Source organism: Musca autumnalis, unplaced genomic scaffold (genome assembly GCF_047663935.1).
Source record: "Musca autumnalis isolate F117 unplaced genomic scaffold, ASM4766393v1 scaffold_1, whole genome shotgun sequence".
In the NCBI taxonomy this organism is placed as follows: Eukaryota; Metazoa; Arthropoda; class Insecta; order Diptera; family Muscidae; genus Musca; species Musca autumnalis.
The window spans coordinates 320,907,419-320,930,915 of NW_027411644.1; the positions used below are offsets into that span (position 1 = coordinate 320,907,419).

At 37.0% G+C, this 23,497-nt stretch overlaps 1 protein-coding gene across 1 annotated transcript in view; it reads right to left on the reverse strand.

Moving 5' to 3' along the window:
* The window catches only part of Kul (Kuzbanian-like), a 614,198-nt gene that overhangs the window by 51,628 nt on the left and 539,073 nt on the right, over positions 1–23,497 (reverse strand). Inside the window, exons 8-9 of the mRNA XM_073962521.1 lie at positions 22,205–22,345; positions 3,869–3,993 (exon numbers count right to left, since the gene is read on the reverse strand). Coding sequence (XP_073818622.1) covers positions 3,869–3,993; positions 22,205–22,345 — 266 coding nt within the window. The remainder of the gene's footprint in view (positions 1–3,868; positions 3,994–22,204; positions 22,346–23,497) is intronic.

The following is a 23,497-nucleotide window of genomic DNA, read 5'->3' on the forward strand; positions in this document are numbered from 1 at the left end:
GCTGCTTTATAATCGACAAAAAGGTGGTATGTGTCGATCTGCATCTCTTGGGTCTTCTCCAGGATTTGCAGCATGGTAAATATCTGGTCAATGGTGGCCTTGCCAGGTCTAAAGCCGCGTTGGTATGGTCCAATTATTTCGTTGACAATGGGCTTTAGTCGTTCGCACAATATCCCTGACACTATCTTGTATGCGATAGGGGCCCTATAGTTGGAGTATTAAGTCTTATCTCCCTTCTTGTGGACGGGGCACAGGATACTCAATTCCAATCGTCGGGTACTCGTTCTTCCTGCCAGATGGTGCTAACTAGCTGATGAATACACTTTATCAGCGTGTCGCCTCCGGTTTTGAACAGCTCGGCTGGTAAGCCATCGGCCCCTGCTGCCTTATTATTCTTCAGCCGATTTATTGCTGTCTTTACCTCATCTTGGGTGGGCGGTATACATTCAATACCATCTTCTGGGATTGGGACTGTGGTATCTTCGTCGTCTTCGCTGCTATTGGATACCAACAGATTTGAAAAATGCTCTTTCCATATCCTTAGCACACTATCTGTATCAGTTACCAGATTACCTTGCTGGTCTCTACAGGAGGATGTGCCAGTTCAAAAGCCATCAGTTTGATGATTCACTCTTTGGTAGAATCTTCGCACTTCATTCTGTGTCCTGTACATCTCGATTTGTTCACACTCCCGCTTTTCCATCTCTCTCTTTTTCCTGAGGACAAGACGTTTCTCCTCTCTCCTTTTCTCCCTGTATCTCTCTCGTGTGCTACGCGTTGCTACGGATTGTAAAGTAGCCCTATATGCCGCATTTTTCTCTTCGGTGGCAGCACGGCACCCCTGATCGCACCATGGATTCCTTGGTGGAGGTCTCTGGTATCCAAGTATGGATTTTGCGGCTGTTTGCATGGAGTGGGCAATGCTTTGTCATTGCGCCGATATGTTATCGGGACGAGGAGTGCTTTGATTAAGCAGTTGGGCCAGTTGAGTGGTATATGCTGTGACTATCTGTTGTGATTGCAGCTTACCGATGTCCAACTTTCGTGTTGTGGCTGTTCGCACTTTGATTGCTACATTTAATCTGGTACGTACCTTTGCTGCAACAAGGTAGTGGTCCGAATCAATGTTTGCGCCTCGGAACGATCGTACATCCAACACGCTTGATGCATGTCTTCCATCTATCACAACGTAATCAATTTGATTTCTTGTTCAGGTGCCCTTATGAATATCGAGATGCTTAAATCTGACTACCATGGTTCTTGCAGCTGCAAAGTCTATCAGCCTCAAACCATTGTCAGATGTTTCAATGTGGAGACTGAATTTCCCGTCTGTTGGGCCAAAGATATTCTCCTTTCCAATTTTGGCATTAAAATCGCCTAGTATAATTTTAATTTCATGGGCAGGGCAGGCCATAAGTTTCTTCTAAGCGCTCGTAAAATATATCTTTGGTCTGTTCGTCCTTGTCTTCTGTGGGAGCATGAGCGCAAATAAAGCTGATGTTGACGAATTTAGCTTTTAATCGAATTGCAGCGAGTCTTTTATTCACTGGGGTGAAGCTGGAGACTAGATGTTTTAACTTCCGACCAACAACAAATCCGCAACCAAACTCATGTTTTGTATCATGGCAGCTATAATACAGTGCGTCACCTTTAGGTGTTGTTGTGACGCCTTTTCCGTTGCATCGTATTACCTGTATGGCAGTAATGTCGGCCTTGTACTTTTCAAGTACAACTGCCAATGCGTAAACTGCACCTTCCAGGTGCAGATTCGCAGTTCATGGTCCTTAAAACGTTTGCGGGGGTCGTCAACTTTTGAGGGATTTGTTTTTCTTTTCTTTCGTTTTTTCATAGCAGGCTGTTTTTTCTAGGGGAGGGTTACTAACCCGACGCCCAAATCGAAGTTTTTAACATTCTTATGGGAGAACGCGCGACACATGTTAGCTCACTACCTTTAACGGGTGTTAACGGCAGAAATATATCTTAATTATGTTTTAGATCAAAAATATGTAGAATTACAGTTTTATACTTAGAGATATAATGTGACCACGGGTATCAAATTTCAGGCAAATTTTCTTGGCATTAATGGGTTAATGTTAAACGATCGTCATAAAATGTCAAATATAAGGGTTTTGGATCAAAAAAAAAAAAAAAAAAGCCGTTCTAGTCCAACATAGATTCTAAAGTACGATGGATTTAAATAATTTTTTTTTGAAATTTTTGGAATTTTGGAATTGCTTTGTATGCCGGCTATAATGCAAAGGGACAAAAAATAAGCCAGTTTGGTTAGAAAATAGAACGAAAATGAATGTAAAACTTTTCTTTGATTCACTTTCCTCACTTTTTAAATTAAAGCTTTACGAAATATTGGAAATTAATTTACAGAGCAAGTCAATGACGAACCACGTCCATATGTAGTCCATTTTTAAATTTTTTTTATATATTTTTCAAATCAAATAATTTCAACATTTAATTTAGTAAGTCAACAAAAAACTGCATTCTTTGGGGAATGACATAAAAACCAGCATAAATTTCTCAGTGCCCAGTAAAGGCTTGTCTTTCATTGTGTAGACTTCGACGATGTATGTATGTATGGAGTATGGTACCAGTGAATATTATGTTAAAACACGATAATAAATGTAATTCAACAATGCTTTAGCTTTGGCTTTTTGTATAGCTTTCAGAATATTGGAGTGTAGAAGAGTGTGGATTTGTGTTGTTGTGGAAATGAACACAAAAGAAAAACTCTACGTCGTTTTTTTGTTTGTTTTTGGTTCAATTGTATGTTCCATTACCGGTCAACCTTTTTGCCAGTCTTTTGATCCTTAACAAAATGCACAACTATGTATTGGTGTTAGTAGATGATGGCTGGCTGGGTGTGAGAATGGGCGATTTTTAGTTAACGAATGGTACGGTGGCGAATGCTGAATGCTTTTTTGTTGTTGTATTTTTTACTGTAAATGCTGACTACAGGATCCTTTTCAACTCAAACACCCAACCAACAAACACACACACACAGCTTACATTTAAACATTTGTGAATCAACACCATCCAGTGAGACAGAGTGAGTATGAAATTTATACGCGAACATGTCGGAAATGAATAAAATGAAGACATGTATTGTTGTTTTGCGAAAACTGCCATCGGAGGTGGTTGTATTCTGGTTGTTTTTATTTTTGGGGTTTATGTCACTTCATGTTCTTTTTTTTTGTTTGACAGGGTATGAGTGTGTGTGTGAACCATTTTGTCCATTTCGTCCTGTTGTTGTTATGGCCATGGCTTGCTGTGTTAATGCTTTGCTATATAGCCATTTTGTTGGCAAGTTTTGTTCTTGTTCTTGTTGTCGTTGTTATTGTTTAATCTCACACACACGCCTCCTTAATGGTGTCACAACGTTAGTATTCGAATGTGTGTTTTCCGTTAGCAAAAAGGTCATAATGAATTTTCAAGTTCATAATAAAATTGCTGAAGTTTTTCATGTGCAATTTTATGGGTTTCTCTTTTTACGATCGGCCCGTCCAACAATAATGAAAAATAATTTTTATTAAATTGCGAGGGTAATTTAAAGTGAACGGATATTTGGAATTGATGGGGAGAATACTAAACTTTAAAGTTTGCACAACAAAGGCGATGTTAAAAGTGTTTAGAAAGGATATAGAACGTGATAACTTTAGTTTAAATTTGACAAGTAAATTTGCAAACTTTGGGATTTGACCTACAGGATTTTCTTTCATGATAAGCACTTTGAAATTTTAAATGGCTGATCTTCAAATTTTATTACACAAAATAATGTACAACCTTCACAGTTCGTATTTAGGAATCATTGTTAGAATTTATATTTCTATCGTATCGTAATTATTATCGTACTTACCCCATTCTTTTCACATACACCACCGGCATTCTTCAAATCACCTGTCCAGGCCAATCCCAGTGTTCCCATCTCAAAATCCCTATAGGTAAACATATAAGCCAAACAAAAAGCATCGTAATCCTCCTCTGAAAAAAATGACACACATACAAGAAAAAAGACAGTCAGTAAATATTTAAACACATTTAACAAGGTAAGAGCATTAGGAAAAAACAAAAAAAGAAAGGAATCAAAGATAAAAGGAATGCTTAGACGTAAATTGAACACAAAAAAACGAGAGACAAAATGATGGCATTAAAGACGTCATTTAATGCCCCAAAAATAAAATGGCAATACAGCTCAGGATTATTTTTCTTCGTTTACTTTGTTTTGCTTTCTTTTTTGGGAAAAACAAAATCACAGTACAGACAAATGTGGATATGTAATATGGTACTCAAAAGATATATATTTCATAGAATAGCCTATCCAATTTCTAAAATGGTTTAAAGTCGATTTAATTTAGAAAAAAGTTTTTAAACATAATAATGAGTTAACTAAGAAGATTCTGAAAATCAATTTTTGAGAGCATTTTCCATTAAAATGACTTTCATTGGAAAAACGAAAACCGAGTTGGTCCTTTGCTTAATTTGTTGAGTACAAAATTTGTATTAAAATTGCACGCTTCCGTGAAAATGTCGCTCCACTCTACTGATTTATAGTTTGTGCTATATGTACATATGTATATGTATGTTTACCGGGCAGATTCGTTCAAGTATGATTAAGATAAAAATACGAATTTATTTCGTTTTGTACTCAATATTTCGTTTTTTACTTAAACATAAGGCCATAAGTCCATTCTTTTTGAGGATTTATTTGAAATATAAGCAATGGAATTGACTTTTAAACCCAGTGTGTTTGTTAAATCCAGTTATATATAAACGTACTATTAATTCCAAATTTCAGGATTCCAGCTCTATCCAAATCCAAATTGTACCAAATTTAGAACCATTTAGTACGCTTCGCACCCATAAGTAGAATTTCCAAAACATCCTCAATCCTACACTCCCACAGTAATCTTAATTCCAAGATTCATGAATCGAGCTTTATCCTTTCACTAATATCCAAATTGTACCAATTTGAGTGCCATTTAGTACTTTTCGTACCCATACCCTAATACCCTAATAGCAATCTTAATTCTAGTGTGTCCAAAAAACCGGTTTTTTTTCGGATATATATAAACGTACTATAACGTACTATAATTTAGTTTAAAAATATATGTTTACACATTACATTTATGTAGAACCGACTGTATTTATTTTTTTGTAATAACAATGAATTTTGAGCAAAATATAGCAATTTGATGGCATTAATACACAACAACGTACATAGAACATACATACGAGTATGTATCTCTAATAATCTCTCAGTGGATTTTCATTTTGAGTTTCTATACGGCATATACACAATACCGATGGATTAGATTGCATAAATATTTAAAACTACATTATTGTGATTATTTCGTTTTTTCTTTTGTTTTATCATTTTGTGTAAAATATTCCCCACAGGACAACAATGTGTATCAGAATGTATACCCCTATTCGGGGAATATGGGACAAAAATAAAAGCATTGTTTAGTCAACTGCTTACGCTGTTATAATCCCGTCAAATAGAGATGAAAAGAGTGACCAAATTACCGGCACGATTACTCGGTTAAGAAAGTTACAGGGCACTTTTTGGTACTGGGGGAAAACTTTAAAACTTGGTAGAGAGAAAGTAGACACGTCATTACCAGAGTTAGTACAATCACTACAAAAGCCATCGGAGTGGGGCTAATGATTACCTTAGCGGGGATAGACAAAAGCTGAGATGTGGTTCCTTCGGTGGCCGTGAGAAAAAGAGACCGTAATTTACATATAAACTTATATTTGACATTTACATTGTCAGCAAAATAATCATTACCAAACAAGTAAAAAAGCGGTAAGTTCGGCCGGGCCGAACTTTTTATACCCTCCATCATTAAATACTCTGATCGGTTGGTCGGTACCGTTATATGGGGGCTACAATAAAACGTGGACCTATGTATATAATTTTTATTGGAGAAGTTTCTTGATCACTTGGAACCCTAAATGACAAATTATAGCTAATTTGGCCTGCAAATGTAGCTAAAAACATCAAAATAATTGAAATCGGGCGGTAACGTTATATGGGGGCAATACCAAAATGTGGACCTATCTTGGCAATTTTTAGTAGTGAAGCTTTTTCGTCATTGGGAACCTCAAATGGAGCTAAAAGCCTCAAAATACCTTAAATCTGGAGGTACCGTTATATAGGACCTACACCAAAAGGTTGAGCTATCTTCAATATTTTTGGTGCAGAAGTTTTTTGAAATCTTTTGAAACTCCAAGTGCCAAATTTAAGAGGAAAATGTAGCTAAAATCGGGAGGTATGGTTATATGGGGGCTATAACAATATGTGGACCTATGTTGATAATTTGTAGTGAAGAAGTTTTTAGACCATTAAGAAGCTCTAACGTCAAATTTCAGCTAGTTTAGTCAAAAAATGTAGATAAAATCCTCAAAGTACCTTAAATCGCTATATACCAAATGTGGACCTATATATCCCATCTTACCATCTATCGCTCCCCCACCGGGGATAACAATCTTGAAGCGATGTGGGGGCTTAAGTGCGCTTTTTCTCTTTTTGTCTAGGCAACGTACTTCTAAGGCATATTCTGCTTCCAAGTACATTGTCCTGACTTATAGGAAGCTGTGTACGACCAAAGGTTATTCCAGGTTACTGATCTTCAACCTCAAGGACGATCCCCTAACACCGGGATGTTAAGCGACCTCGTGCCTATCGGTGTTACAAGGTTTGCTGTTAGCGTGCCAACTGTATTCGAAAGGATCCTCGCTTGATACCTGGGCACCTCAGCGAGTAGTTCAGACCTAGTCATGGTAGTGGAGGGCTATGCCATGACTGTCCTTAGTTCCCCCATAAACCCTTTTTCTCATGTAAAAACATTTTGAAAACTTCAAACCCCCCAATTCCAATTTACCCTCGATATCGACCAATGCAATGACAACGATGCACTTTGTGCTAGTACGACCCAATCCCTGGGCGGGGACGACAAAGCGACGACATTGGACAATGTCAGTGACGCCATTAACCAGCAGAGCAGGGAGTTGCTCGAGCTTCTGAGGGATAGTGAGACCCTCCAACTCAGTCACAGTTATCCCATCTTAGTGGTCCAACGTAGCTCCCTCTTGTGCCTTGGAGAGCTCCAACCTCACGGTCGGGGATCCTGCTCCCTCAGGGGCTGAATTGTCGGTCGGTTTCGACAAGCCTTCCCTATGCAGGCAAGTTGCTTTGGTGGAAGAGGTTGTGGAGGAGGATTCGACGACGGCCTCCCCTTGTCCCCCTCTACCAAAACTAACAGGTATAGGCAGAAAAAAGACAGGTATAACTACCGTAGAGCCGTCTTCTACTTCCAAAGATTCATTGGCAAAGACCCCTCCGAGGTGACTCAGTTGGAATTTAGGGAGATTGGATTGAAGATCCAATATGTGAGGCGTTTCGAGAGGAAATACCCTCACATTGAGAAGATCTTCCTTCCAATCGATCAAATTCCGACCCCTGTAAAGGCTGTAGTTTCCAGCCCAGCGGCTGTGACAAAGGCAACCTCTACGGGGAAACAAACAAATCCAATGTTGCCGAACTGCTCAAATCCTTTGCCGACATCTTTGATGACCGCGGTAGGATCGGGCAGCCCAGCTCCATTGGCCCCGAAGATGACGGAACGTAAGGGAAACACTGGTTTGATCTCTCCCGAAAAGTTGCAGCCACAAGCAAGACTGCCGCTAAAGGTACCGCCTATCTCGACTGTCTCGTCGGTGGCTGCTACCGGACCTGCCGCGGTAAAGAAAGGTGTATATCGATCAAAGGCGACGACTGTGCAACATACCATTGTAAAGTCGTCTGCACCTAATGAACCTCATCCTTCTGGAGTGAAGAGCAGTGGTAACACTGTGAGGAGCCATGGGAAAGTTGCGGGAGATGGACCATCGACCTCAAAACAGGGCGGACATTCGAAGACATCTGCGCAGGAATGCGTTAAGAGGGTTATGTCTCCTGAAGATCCGCATCCTCTGGCGAAGAGGGCGGTGGATCGTCGACTGAACAGCCACATGGACTTTTACGCACAGGGGACCGGTCATAAGAAGGCTGAAAGGGCTCAACCGGGGAAGCCTTCTGGTGACATGACACCGAAGACAGCGAGCTCAGAAGGGATGATTGCTCCGGAGAATCTCCGAGTGGCGATCATCGGTAAAGCTGACCTTGATGGAGGATCAGCGATTCACACTAGCTCGCAGTAGAAAGCCTCCTTAAGAGGACCATTACCTCCGACGAGGTAGACGCCGGGAAGACCGGCTTCGGCAGGGCGGTTGTCCAAAGAGGCATCAAAATCCTCTATTGTCAGGATGAGGAGTCGAGAGACTTTCTTATCCAGATAATAGAGGGTGCTGGTGAACTCTGGGACGGCTGCAGGCTGGCCGCGGTTTCGGTGGATGAAATTCCGAGGAGAATTTTCTATTTTATAGCCAGGCCTTGCTTTTGGAAGGTCCCCAACGTCATCATTTGGTCACCTACGTCATCATTGTAATGATGAGATTTTCTACTTTCATAGTTAGGCTTTGCTTTTGGAAAGTCCCCAACCAAAGCTGTGCTATTCGTCATTATAACTAAAATCGAAAAAATTAAAAGTTGGATTTTATTTGCGACTATTGTGATATCTTCGTTGTTTGAGCACCTACGAACTTTTTTTGTCAGGTTTTGCTTTTGGCCCTTATAGAAGCTGAAATATTCGCTTTGAAAAACAAAACGTTGAATTTTTCCCCAAATAAGTTTTTGCCCATTCCGATCCCTAAATATTATCCGATTCAAATAGAAATTTGTTCGAATTACTACCAAAATCCTGTTGTTGTAGGAAATGTGTCCAGCATGATTTGTACACATTTTCATGCGCTCAAACCACTTTTTCCACTCCGATTGAGACACCTACAAAACATGGTTTCTGAACGTTTCAACAGCATCTTCTGAAAATCCTTGACCACGGCTTTTTTCTTGATGTATGGGAATTAAATGAAGTCATTGGGTTCCAAGTCAGGGCTGTACGGCAGATGACCCATTTTGCGAGTGTCGGCCACGATTGAATTCTTTAAATCAGTTTTTCAAATGCTATATGATGGTCCTTTAACGACATACACAGAAAAAAATAATTACTGCATTTCAGGAATAGTGTTCATAAAGTCTTGCCAAAGTTCAAATTTCTGCATTTCATGAACGCCTTTCATAAAGCAAAAAATACTGTTTTTTCTGAGAGATCGAAAAACAATTATTTGGCGAGTTGTTGTTTTTGTTAGTATGTATTGACTAACAACCACCACACACCACCAACCAAACCAGAGACAAATTTTGCTGCTTTTTATTAATTAATGCTTTTATTTTGTATTATTGTAATTTACTGTTTCTTCTAATGGATTTTCACTGTAGTTGTTATAGTCTTGTGAACATAGCAGAACAATACGAACCATATGTACATACATGTTGGGTCTATCAGCACTAGGTTGAGATATTAGATGTTGCCTTTATATTAAAGAAATTAAAAATTTGTAGTTGCGAATTATACAGCCAAACACTTTATTTTTTCGACACCAAATGTGCTGTAGTTGTTTGGTTTGTCAGTTAACCAACAACAAAATTGTTGCGACCTACAGTGGTATTATATATATGTTGTTGTGGTGTGTATGTGTGTGGTGTGGTTTGTTGATATAGTCCAGTGTTCACCAAAAACTACAAATGCAACCGCTCCGTTTGTGTTGGGCACACACAAGAGATTATCTATCCCCCTCTAGATCAAATGTGTTCTTCTTTGACACAGCGGTGCCGACGTTTTTCGGCAATTTACACACATACGACCCGAATGCATAGAAAGAGCGTACGAAAAAGAGATAATGTTTTGATTTGTTTTTGTTTTGTAGCGTGCGTGCATAAAAACACACTAACACACAGTCATAAGTTGCCAATAGTTTGAATACATTCACATTTTGGGCTGTTCTCTTTTTGGTCACGTCTGCTCTAGATCAGCATTCCGCACACAACAACAGCAATTTGAGCAATTACTGTTGTCAGTGCATGGTTTTTCAATTAGTGAGTGGAGAGAGAAGCTTTCTTTGCTTGCTCGCGAGTAAAGAAGTGCCGAATTCTGCTCTATATAAACATCGTGTGCGTTAATTCATTGCTAAAACAAAGAAGATGATCGGTGGTGAGAGTATCGTTGAAACTCACCATAATTTAGATTGTGTGTGTTCACATAGACACGGCTCGCGAGCCCAGTGGTGATTAACACTGATATAGTCTCAACGTGATGGTGAGACGACGAGACCATTCAAAAGAAAACGAGAACAAAGTTGAGAGCATTTACCAAACAAGAGGGGAAATATGAGAGCAAATAGTGGAATATAGGGTAAAAAAGGAAAGTGATATTGCATCTCATGAAAATCTTACATATTTTTGAAAAAATAGTGGATTTCGGATGAAAATAAGAACTGCACATCTTATGTGAGGTACCTGTACAGTATGAAAAAACTACATCACGAACGAAAATACAGTATCGGCCAAAACTAAAGCACCCCCTCAGTAAATTTTTTTGAAATGATAATTTTTTTATGAAAACTAAATTATAAATTTATTTTTTATTTTTCTTTTTATTTATTTATATCTTTATAATTGAAAAATACAAAAATAAGGAGATCAGAATTTAATAAACAAAAGTTAAAATTCAAAAAACATTTTAGGTCGCAAATATAAGCGGACAAAACTAAAGCACCCCCCCATTTGAGGTACAGCAAAAACTATTGAAATCAATATTTCGTTGCTTATCCTCCATTCTGGATGACACAATCACATCTTTTAGGCATAAAGGATACTAAATTATTAATTATTGCAGGCGAAATAATCGGTTTTCGGAAAATTTAGCTTAAATCCTCAAAATACTGAAAATCGGAAGGTACCGTTATATGGAGGCTATACCCAAACGTGGACCCAGGTCCACGATTTTTGGTGGATATGTTTTGTGACCACTAAGAACCCTAAGTACCAAATTACAGCTAATTTAGTAGGAAAATGTGGCTTAAATATCCAAAATACCGAAGATCGGAAGGTACCGCTATAAGCGGCTATACCAAAACATTAGCCGATATTGTTCATATTCATCCAAAAATGATGCTACAGCATTCTCTGATCAAATATTAAATTCCTTAGGTTTAAAAATTAGCAGAAGAACGAATTGCAAAAGAACGGTAGACGCCAGCTTATTCAGTCGACGACCAGCAAAAAACCTTCCGCCTCCATGTTTTACAGCGCCTTTGCAATATTTAGGATTTAACGGTTGCCCATTTGGTCCAAGCCATTTACCATCTGAATACTTTAAATTAAACATAGATTCATCGGAAAACAGTTCAAATGGGTCTTGGCGAATGCCAGTCTGGCTCCTTCATTTTTAGTCGATATGAGATGTTTTTTTTTTTGCTGGTCGTCGACTGAATATGCCGGCGTCTATCGTTCTTCTGCAATTCGTTCTTTTGCTAATTTTTAAACGTTAGCGTATTGTATTTGACTAGTGGATGCTGAAGCATCATGTTTGGATGAATATGAACAATATCGGCTAATGTTTTGGTATAGCCCCCTTATAGCGGTACCTTCCGATCTTCGGTATTTTGGATATTTAAGCCACATTTTCCTACTAAATTAGCTGTAATTTGGTACTTAGGGTTCTTAGTGGTCACAAAGCATATCCACCAAAAATCGTGGACCTGGGTCCACGTTTGGGTATAGCCTCCATATAACGGTACCTTCCGATTTTCAGTATTTTGAGGATTTAAGCTAAATTTTCCGAAAATCAATTATTTCGCCTGCAGTAATTAATAATTTAGAATCTTCTATACCAAAAAGATGTGATTGTGTCATTCAGAATAGAGGATACGCAACGAAATATTGATTTCAATAGTTTTTGTTGTACCTCAAATTGGGGGGTGCTTTAGTTTTGTCCGCTTATATTTGCGACCTAAAATGTTTTTTTGAATTTTAACTTTTGTTTATTAAATTCTGATCTCCTTATTTTTGTATTTTTCAATTATAAACATATAAATAAATAAAAAGAAAAATAAAAAATAAATTTATAATTTAGTTTTCATAAAAAAATTATCATTTCAAAAAAATTTACTGAGGGGGTGCTTTAGTTTTGGCCGATACTGTATGTACAAATTCTTTAAATATTTTTTTCTGTGTACTATTGATCGATGTACTCTTGCTGTTTATCTACGTCGAAAGTTGTGAAAAATGATCGGACGAAAATGTTCGGAAAACTTGTGCGCACGATAACTCTTGAAGTAAGTAACCGATTTGATCCATACTGTGCACATCGTGAATTTTCTAACAGAGTTAGATGAGGTTTCACTATGGACTCAATCAGTCCACTCCTTTCGGATAAGTTCAGATTAGGACCTGCTCTCGAATCGAATTGGTTTTTATTGCAACAACTTGTATTCACTGCCCCCATACGACGGTACAAGTTTCATAAGGGGCAAATTCATACTTCCTGAGAAAATAGCCTGAAAGATGCAAAAAGCCACTATGACACCGTGTGTAGTGGATGGAGCGCAAGATAACTCTCGAACGGATCTGCCGATTCGGTCCAAAATTTGGCCTTCGTAGCATTTTGTGCAAACTTAGTTTAAGTTTGAAGATAAGCCATATCGGTCCACTCCTTCAGGAACCTCCCCCACAAAAGTTCAAAAATGTTCGGAAAAATTGTGCGCACTATAACTCTTGAAGAGAGTGACCGATGTAGTCCATACTTCCTAATATATCTTCCAGCTATAGCTTAGGTTCGAATATGGATTATATTTGGTTCGAATATGGACTATATTTGTCTACTCCTTCTGGTACCTCTCACACAAAATTTCGGATAAGTTCACTTTAAGACCTGCTTTCGAATCACCTTGATTTTTGTTGAAGCGATTTGCATTCGCTACCTCCATTACTACGGTAAAAGTTTTTTCAGGGGCAAGTCCATATTTCTTGGGAAAACAACCCGAAAGGTGTAAAAAAACTCCGATATCACCATATGTGTACGATAACTCTCGAACTGTTCAACCGATTTGGTCTTCGTCATATTATATCCAAACTTATTTTCATGGGGCAATACCAAATGTCACTAAAATTCTAGGACGATATCACTTGAATGGTGCAACCAATTTGGTCCAAACTTTGTATCTCCTAATATTTTGTCAAAATTTAGTTTAACTTCTAAATTGGCCCATACCGGTCCTCCCTAAGGTTCAACATTTGTGTCTTAGTGCAGTTAATTCCTAATCCACATCTTTGTCGGCAAGTTCAAATGTCCAAAAAGGGCCACAAAATTCTGAATATACCTTAAATACATTCGATCTGTCCGTAGGTGAAAGTTTCACTTCACATTGGGTATATATCTTTTTTACTTGTTTTTTTTTTTTCAAAAATCACATAGAGGAGTCTTTGATTAAAATTTCAAAAAATGCTGGCTGAGTATTAACTTCTTTTTTTCTGGCTATTATGTTTATGATAGACATTATTAAATCATGGTCTTGAAAAATAATATACCATAATGAAAATAATTTGTAACAAACTATATTTGGAATACCACCAAATGATATTATATACCACTATACTAATTAGTTATAACATCATCAATGTCAACAACACTGAATGGTAATGTGAATTTGTTTAGCATGAAGTACCATGTGTACATCATGTTGGTCATAATGTACAGTTAATATATTTTTATGCAGTTACTGCAACAGCATTTCACGCACGACATCATTTGCATAAACAAGAATACAATTGACTAACAAAGAGTGAGTGGTCTAGTGTTTGTGTGTGTGTGTTTTTCAAAGAAGAATATTCATTAACATCATCGTTCACCTTGAATTTAGTTTTGAGTAACACATTTCTTCAAGTGTAATTGATTTTAAAAACATTTTATATGCATATCTTTTCAGAATTTAACAAGCAAATGTAGAAGTGAGTGTGTGCGGTTGTGTCTATGTGGCTGGTGAGCTGGTGTCAGTGCGTGTTTTTCATTTTATTCATTGCTTTGCCGTGAAAAGTGGAAAATCCTTCAACCCAACATTTGCAATGGAGGGAGAAAAATAAGTAAAAGTAGTAAAACATGTTTACAATTCAATGTGAATGCATTCACGACGACAACGACACGACTACTCTCTTACATATGTATGTAATATATGTACTTTTATTCATATTCAATGCATATGCATAAGATTATATTAAATGTAAACCGACCACAAACTATATTTAATCAGCTTTCATGGAAATTAGGTTAGAACCGAGTGTTTATTCGTTTATATTGAACGAAATAGGGGCGGAGACATACATAGTCATTTATATTTTTGTGTAGTCTCAAGTAATGGAGGGAGGTTTATTATTATTATTTAAAAAGGTATTTAAAGAAAACTACCTTTGATTCGAATATATTTAGCAGTTATTGCATTTTAAACAACTGGTGCTGCAAGCCTCCCCACATTTTTCGTAATGAAATTTGGTTAGTTAATATTTGAAGCTTTGGCGATAGATTAACGTTAAGGCCTTAACTTTAAATATGAACCGAACACCTACATAATATTTTCAAATCTGGTGTCATTTAGATTTAAAAACTGGCTTTGATTTAAATGAAAGAAAATAAATAATCTACCCTTGACCGGTTAAAATTGGTGAAATTCATCATTTATAAAGCCAATGATTTTTTTAGAAATTTAAAAATTGCAAATATTTGCCATTCCCCCTTAAACATTTATTTCTCACTTAAGCCTCTTTAAGAATCCACCCTAACGTAGGCTTCATAAATCCATGCCGTTGAAAAAATAATGCAATTTTATAAAACCACACGCTTGTTATTGCCAACGTAATACATATCTGCGGATATCATCTGGATGAAGTATGCGTGCCTTTATTAACTTTATTGCATTTTGACTGCGGTTATTGTTGAATATTTTGCAAACTTTGCAATTATAAATTATTACGAGCAGTACTGTGTGTGTTGTCGTGCTACCATTTGACAAGTATTTACATACATGCACATGTATTTATTTGTTCATACAAGGTAATATTAAAGTTGAAGTTTGTTCTGACAAAATAATATAGTTGTTTTATTGAAAAGAACGAATAAAATATTTGGTAAAGATAAATGAAAAAAGTATACCTAGGGAATACATAATACAGGGGAATTTACATATTAATAATTTACCAACATGCACTGTTGGGAAATTCCCTAATTCAGATATGTATATTTTTCAAGATGAATATAAACGGATGTTAACGAAGTAAAATAAAATATCAGTAGTGGAAGTCTGTAATTTATTTTTTTGAGTTACCGACAAAAATAGGTAAATTAAAATGCTTATGACTTCGGTAATTAACGAAAATTTTCGGTAAGTTAACAACCAAAATAAAATTGTTGCTAATTCCTACCGATAGCAACAGTGTCGTCAACTTTTATTTATACTTTTCATTCATAATTTTACCGACTTTTGTCGGTAACTCAAAAATGAGTTACAGAATCCCACTGCAGCTTGCTATTTTAATATTGTCAGTGGAAAAATTGTGGTAGGCAACAGCCTATAGCTTCAGATCTCGCCGCAGAGACCCTTCAGTTAATTTTCGTACTCGTACATATCTTGACAATTTTTGGAGCGTAATTTTCTGTCCACGAATGGATTAAGTGAAAATTTTCAGCTGATTAAGATTGAAACAAGTAAGAAAGTATCAGTCAAGTAAGAAAGAGGGTCAGATATACCCTCAGCCACTGAACAATATACCAAATCATTGACATATACCAGATATTTTTAGTAAACAAACTTCTTCATAAAGGACTCGAAATATTAAATTACGTTAAACAAAGTTTGGAAGAAATTTTTGAAAAAGTTTAAGAGTTATCTTGCAAAATAGCCATTTTAGTATATGCCGGCGGTATTTTGGAGCTTTTAGGTCATTATCTCAGGAAGTATTGAATCACTCCGGAAAAAATTGTACCCTTGAATATGAGACTGCTAGAACAACCTACTGAAAAAAATCAAAACGATGCGAGAGGAGCTCCTGAACTTCACTTTTTTGGAATTTTGTGTGGGAGGTACCCGAAGGAGTGGACGGATATAGCCCATATGCCAACCTAATACATGACTGGATAACATAATATGATGTGCAAAGTCTGCACCAATCACAAACTCCCTGCGAGAATTACTTGCGGATTTGCCATTTTGATTGGTGCCGTCAGGGTTTCTTGGAACTTTTAAGCCAATATGTCAGGAAGTAAGGACTTGCGCAAGAAAAAAAATTTTACCATCGTAAAGGAAACCGCAGGGACAACTTACTGAAACTAATTTCAAAACGATCTGAGAGCAGCTCTTAAACTTTACTTTAAACGAATTTTGTGTGGGAGGTACCCGAAGGAGTAGACCGATATAGCCCATATGCCAACCCGATCTATATATAGAAGGAATAATACGATGTGCAACGTTAGGACCAAATCGATTGTGCCCTTCGAGAGTTATAGTTCAAACCATTTTACAGACAAATTTTGACCTTTTGTGGGGAATTTACCCTAAGGAGTGGACCGATATGACCCATCTTCGATCTTAAAATAAGTTTCGACAGACAGACAGACGGACGGACATGGCTAAATCGACTCCAAATTGTCTGAAACGAATTTCGTTCAAACATACTTGGGGTCTAAAACCGTTATTTCGATGAGGCTCATTTTTGGTCGTATCAAAGTGTACATTAGGGTTATGACTTTTTGACATTTTTCCTCAAAAATGATTTCCTGTAGCAGGGATGAATGAACTTTTGCCTATTAAGCACTATGCTATCGTTTATTCCATTGAAATATAAAAAAAGTTCACGCACAAATCGATTTAAAAAAAAATAATTTTTTGAAAAAATATATGAAATGAAAAAAATTTTTTTTTCAAAAAATTATTTTTTGTTGCACGAATGAATAAATATAAGTCTACTAATAACTATAATAACATTTATTTCATTCAAATATTAAAAAGTCGCGAAAAAAGTCACTTTGAAAAAATTTTAAATTTTTGGTTTTTTGTTAAAAAATTCTATTTTTGAATAAAAGCGTTTACGACATTTTTACGATTCTCAGAATTGAAGTGAGAAATAAATTTTATGTCATTTTAATTATCTCATGTGGCTCTAAAGTTTATTTTCAATTATATATCTGTTTTCAGTGACTTCAAAAAATTGTCCATAATTTTGATAAATTCGAATTTTAAAATCATTTTGTGCGTGAGGTTTTTTCACCGAATCACCTTATAATTAAGATTTTATGTAATCTTATGGCAAAACTCATCACGCTATGATACAGGGATATGAGGTTGTAAAAAAGTCATAACCCTAGTGTACATACCCTTCCTAGCCTAAAGGCTGAGGGTATAAATATAACAAAACCCTTCGAAATACCTGAAAAGCGAAGTACCGTACATGAAAACATTTACATATAAAAATAACCCTAGATAACTCTGAATAAACACTGAAGGCGCTTCCAACAACGTTCCAACTGAAACTCTGATAAAATCATTAGGCGAGTTTCAGATGACCCCAATTCTCAAGATCTGAATAAACCAAACGATAGTTAATAGCTTGATAAGCTACGGGCTATGACGTAACCATAAGAGACAAAGTTGGCCTAGGAACAATAAAGGGGGAATATTATCACCTCTCCTGTGGGTTACTACCCACCTGTTACGCAGATGACGTTATAATATTTCTAAGAGAAAAGAATCCAAGTATACTTTGTAGAAGGATCGAAACGGCTTCAAAATAGGATAGGTAACTCAAATGGAAAGATCAAACAAAGCACACAGATGTTGGTCAACCTACGACAAAGAATGTGCTGCTAAGCATCTGCGTGGCAATGAGGACCTCGTCTATCAAAACACTAGAAACAATTTTGTATATAGACTAGACCGATTTTAACTCAAAAGGAAAAAATCGATGTCGGATTTGTTTATGCGGCACCCCCCTTCAGTGTCTAGTTTTGTTAGATTATAAGATTATCAACGTTTGAGGACAATCGGAATATGTTAACACGTGCCAGTGCCCAGTGGTGGCACTTACATGAGAAGGTGTGACAAAAATACTTCTAGATAATATATCGAACTGGGTCACCAAGGCCCACAACCACTGTATCAAAAATATTGGAGTCCTAGGTCATTCTGAATTGACTGATACCAACACATTCTGCAACCGAATTTGCTGGAATCGGGTACCAGGAGTTCTGATTGCATAGTAAACCTACCCGCGTAAAATTGTCAGTATTGGTCCATGATTTGGTATACTCCCTATGTGATTTACATATATATCGTTTATTTCGGCAGATGTCAATCACATAGTTTAACCGAATATGTTTTAATAATGAACTCAGTGCTCAGAACACCACCTTATAAAGAAATGTCATATCGGTACACTTTTGACCACTGCCTCCATATTGGGTTACCATCCTTTTTTTGCAATTTGTAAGATTTGATCACCTTTTTCTGCAGAATTACTTGTAATAATGTATTCTTGGTTCTCAGTGTGGGGAAAATCTTAACATTTGGCGTGGTCCAACATTAGGGTGTCCCAAATAGATAAATTATTTGTTACAGTGAATATCCCCAAAACTTTTTCTTTTTCTTTCGCGAGTTTTCAATGCAGTTCTAAGTTACCATGACAAAGGAAACTTAAATTTTTCGTAAAGAGGCATGTGGATCGATGGGACCCTATCACAACTGTCCACTGGGAACTGCTGTTACGCTGATCGGCCGATGCTAGGTGGAAACAATTAAGAAGGTAATAGTTAGCAGTGCCGGTAGAGATATACACTCGGACCTAAAGAAAATAAACACAATACTTCTGACGTCCTGACGTTCAGGAAGTCCATACTTCCCGACAAAATTGAACCTTCTAAACTAAGGTCAAATACACAACATGTTGCCAACATTTGAAAAACGATACCAGACTAGTCCTTAAACTGCACTCTTTCCACGCTTTGTGTCGGAGGTACCCAAAAGAGATGCGGTCGATATTCGGCCATAATTCGAGGCTGTAAGAAATAATACGATGTACAAGTAAATCGGTTTCTTCCCTTCGAGGGTTATCTTACGTACGTCCCCGTGCAGTTGATACCGACAGTTTTTTTTTTGGATATTTTTGACCATTATCTCAGAATGTAAGGACTTGGCCCAGAAAGAAGGACCCTCCAGAAGAACTTTTGCAAAAAAAATCAAAACGATGCACTTTTCTGAACTTCTCCCAAGTTTTTTGTGGATGTACCTGAAGGACGGGACCAATATAGTCCATATTCCAATCTGATACATGACTAGATGAAATAATACGATGTGCAAGGTTTGGACCAATCAGAAACCCCTGCGAGAGTTATCTTACGAATTTGCCATTTAAGTTGGTGCCGTCAAGGTTTCTTGGAACTTTAAGCCATTATAGCAGGAAGTATGGACTTGTCCTCGAAAAATATTGCACCTTTGTAAAGAGGGCCGCAAGGACAACCTGCTGAAAACAAGTTCAAAACGATCCGAGATTAGCTCTTAAACTCTACTTTTTCCGATTTGTGTGTGGGAGGTACCCGAAGGAGTGGATCCATATAGTCCATATTTGAACCCGATGTATATCTGGAAGGCGATCTTTGTATGCGGCCAAAGGTGCATTTTCCCGAAAATTCTCTAAAGGCCACAATTATGGTCTAATCGTTTGAAAATCTTTACCAGTACATTGTTGTGGCTAAAAACGAATCCTACAAAAATTTATGAAAATCGTACCGGATTTTGAAATAGCACCAATATGTATATTTGGCCGGTATATCAAAATCCGATTCGATTTTCACAAATTGTTGTACGATTCGTTTTTTTAGGCACAACAAAAAATTAATATGTAAGGTTTTTGGATCAATTGGAAAACATTTATGGGGTAGGTGTTCCAAAAAAAATTATTTTGGGTCGCACTAATGGACACTCCTTCAGATACCTTTCATGACGAAATTTTCAAAAATGCAGCTTATGGACACGTCTCCGATTGGTTTGAAATTGTTTTAAAATTTTTTAACAGCTTGTCCATTCCTTCGCAGGCGGTCCCAAACCTGTTTGAAATTTTTGCCAAGGATGTGAACTGATTTGTCCACTGTAAACCGCTGGGACGAGCGATTTATATAAACACTTTTAAGATCAAACCGGTTAAGGAGTTGTGGCGAGGATTTGAATGGCTGACAAGTGTTAAAAGGAGTCCGGTCGCTAGTAACTACCTCTCGACGACAGGACAAGGGGCGGATGTACGATGGTCTATCCCTTTTTAGCACACTCTTGGCAACAACATATGGAGAAAAATGAAACCCCCTCGGTTGCAATCTGGCAACTCTTCCGAGGATGACCTTTTAGCATCTTTCCAGAAGCAAAATTGCCAAGCATGCTGCCATCACTACAGTGTACAATCGGGATGGGGCGAACAAGCTCACATATACTAAAGTTGTCAAAAATCTTCGAGCCAAAATCTCTCAAAATGACGATCGCCCATCAAGCTCCAAGAGAGAAATTTCCCGGACAGGGACATGAAAGAACAATAAACGAAAAATCGACGATATCGTTCCAACCTTGACACATGCAATATTTCTCTCAATCTTAAATCAAGTTCGAATATAGACTATATTAGCCCACTCCTTCCGGTACCTCCCACACAAAAGTTATCAAATGCAGTTCAGGGGCACTTCGATAATTGCTTTAAAAATTTTATACAAAATAGTCCTTCGGATTCCGATTAAAACTATATAATCTTTTTTCATGGACCAGTCCATGCTTCTTTACATACACACATTACATCACATTTAAAATGGCTGGTTGACGCTATAACTATCGAGAGGAATGACTCCAAAAATAAGACGACAAATGTTCAATACCTAAATCCAAATCAAATGTATTCTCAAAGTGTCCGTATTTATCTGGTAAAAATACTTTGCACAAACTTAGTTTATGTTCGAAGATGGGCTATACCAGTCCTCTGCTTCGGGAACCTTCCCCACAAAAGTTCACAAATATTCTGTAAAATGGAGTGACCGATAACTTTCAAAAAGGACCAATCGATTTGGTCCAATCTTAGCACATCGTATTATATTTGCCAGATATGGATTATAGCGGTCCACTCCTACGTTACCTCCCACACAAAAGTTGGAAAAGTGAAGTCTAAGAGCTCCTCTCAGATCGTCTCGATTTTTTTTCTAGAAGGTTGTTCTTGCTGCCTCCTTTACGACGGTTTAATTTTTTTAGGAGCAACTTAATACTTCAATGGGCTAAAAGCTCTAAGAAACCTTAACTCAATTCACAAATCCGTAAGATATATCTCGCAAGGAGTTTTTGATTGGTCCGAACTTTGTACATCGTATTATATCATCTAGTCATGTGTCAGGTTAAAATATGGACTTTATGTTGGTTCAGTCAATCGGGAACTTCTCAGACAAAATTTTGGTAATGTGAAAATTAACAGCTCATATCGGATTGTTTTGAAATTTGTTCAAAAAAATTCTTGTTGCGGGTCCTGTTACGACGGCGTAATTTTTATCGGGGGCATGTCCATACTTCCTGAATTAATGATCCAAGATCTCCAAAAAGCCTACCGGAACCAACGAAACTGGGTAGTACGTAAAATATCGTATTATTTAGTACAGTCTCCAATAATGTCCGAATATTGACTAAATCGGACCACCCTTTCGGGTACTTCCCACACAATGTTGAAAAGAGTACAGATTAAGGAGTCGTATGGGATCATTTTTAAATTTTTGGCAACATGTTGTGTATGCGGCCCTAGTTAAGACGGTACAAAACATCATAGTCAATATCACCACTAAAACACTATTTACATACATAAATTCCATGGGAAATTTAATTGGTTCTGTGGCCTTGCAATGCCTCAACATAATGTTTAAATAATTCCTTACATTTTTCGAAATGCCGAACTGTGGACTTTTTATCCACACCCCCTAACTATGATAATTTCACCCACAACCAAAGTCGTCCCAATTTCCCCCAATTTTTTTATAAATGGAACGAGAAATGCGATACGCAAAGCATTTTAAATATCCAAAAATAAAATACATTTTTCCTACGTATACCAAAAAATAATTGATAGGCATAAAAGTCTTATCACAAATGTTTCCTCGCAACAAAACAGAAAACGACAATAACGAAAATAACTTACCTGAAAACAATTCCAAGAATTTCTCAACGCCATAATTTCCAGGAAATCGATATGATGGATCCTTGATGGCATTCATGTTGTGGACTTTAATGCGTTTTATCATGAAAGTGATATTATCAGGTTTGCCGTCATTGTTAAAGTCTAAAATGAAAGGACAAAAGAAATGGAGATAAAAAAATGAAAAAAATAGTATAAAGGACAACAACGACAATATACATTCAATAAAAAAATTCAACATGATAACAATATGGGCGGGGTAAAGTGGAAAAATCAATCTACGTTTGGTCATTGTAAATACGTATGTTTGTGTGTGTTTTTCAGATTGTTATGAGCGTGCGAGTATAAAACACAATACACAATAAATTTCAGTTTGTGACAAAACAAATCCGATTTAAATCTCAACAACTTTTCTGTTCTGTTTTGTGTGCACAAACTTTATTCATTTCCGTCTTCCGCTGGCGGCCATGGCCCAACATGGTCATTGCACTGCACCTACCGCAATTGAAATATCAGAAAAATAAAAAATCACAACTTTTCCACCACGGCTAAATAGAAAAATATGCAACAAAAATGTTTCGTAGGTCGAATGGAAAAAAATTGCTCAGTCATGTTTTTCATTACTTTATGCCAGGTTTCAATGTAGGAGGTAAGTGTTTATGTGGACACCGTTCTGCATATTGCATACTCAATATGCAGAGAGAGGAAAACAAAACAAAAAAACACAGGACTAGGAAATTGAGTTTCTAAAAAATTTTAGTTGTTTTTTGTTTTAGTTTGGTTTTTTTGTTCTGTTTCAGTGGTTTGTTGCGGTTTTTTGCTCTCTTTCCATATACTTCACTGGCCGCCACTTCAAAACATGTAAAACAAATATTATCCTTGGCGGTCTATTTCGTTATTTGTCATCGTCATTCCATATGTAATACAAATACTAACGACAACAACAACAAATTGGTAGTTTGGTACAATATTGTGTTTTTTTGGTATTTCGAGAATTTGCAATTTTGTGCTGCTTTTCTACGTAAATTGTCTCAAACACACCCAACGAAATTTAATTCTGCACACAGTATTTGTTTTCGTTGTTAAATTTTAGAAATGCTTGTTTTGATTTTAAGAGGAGTGGTATTCAATTAAAAATAAATTTCAATAGATTCATACAATTAAAACAAAGCTTTTCTAGTTTTGGATTATTTGAAAAATAATTCGAAGAAAAATGCTGGTAAAAAATGAAGAAAAAAAAAACGCTGATGCATCCAAACGCTTCCAGAATTGCAGAATTAAAGTATAAGTTCGACG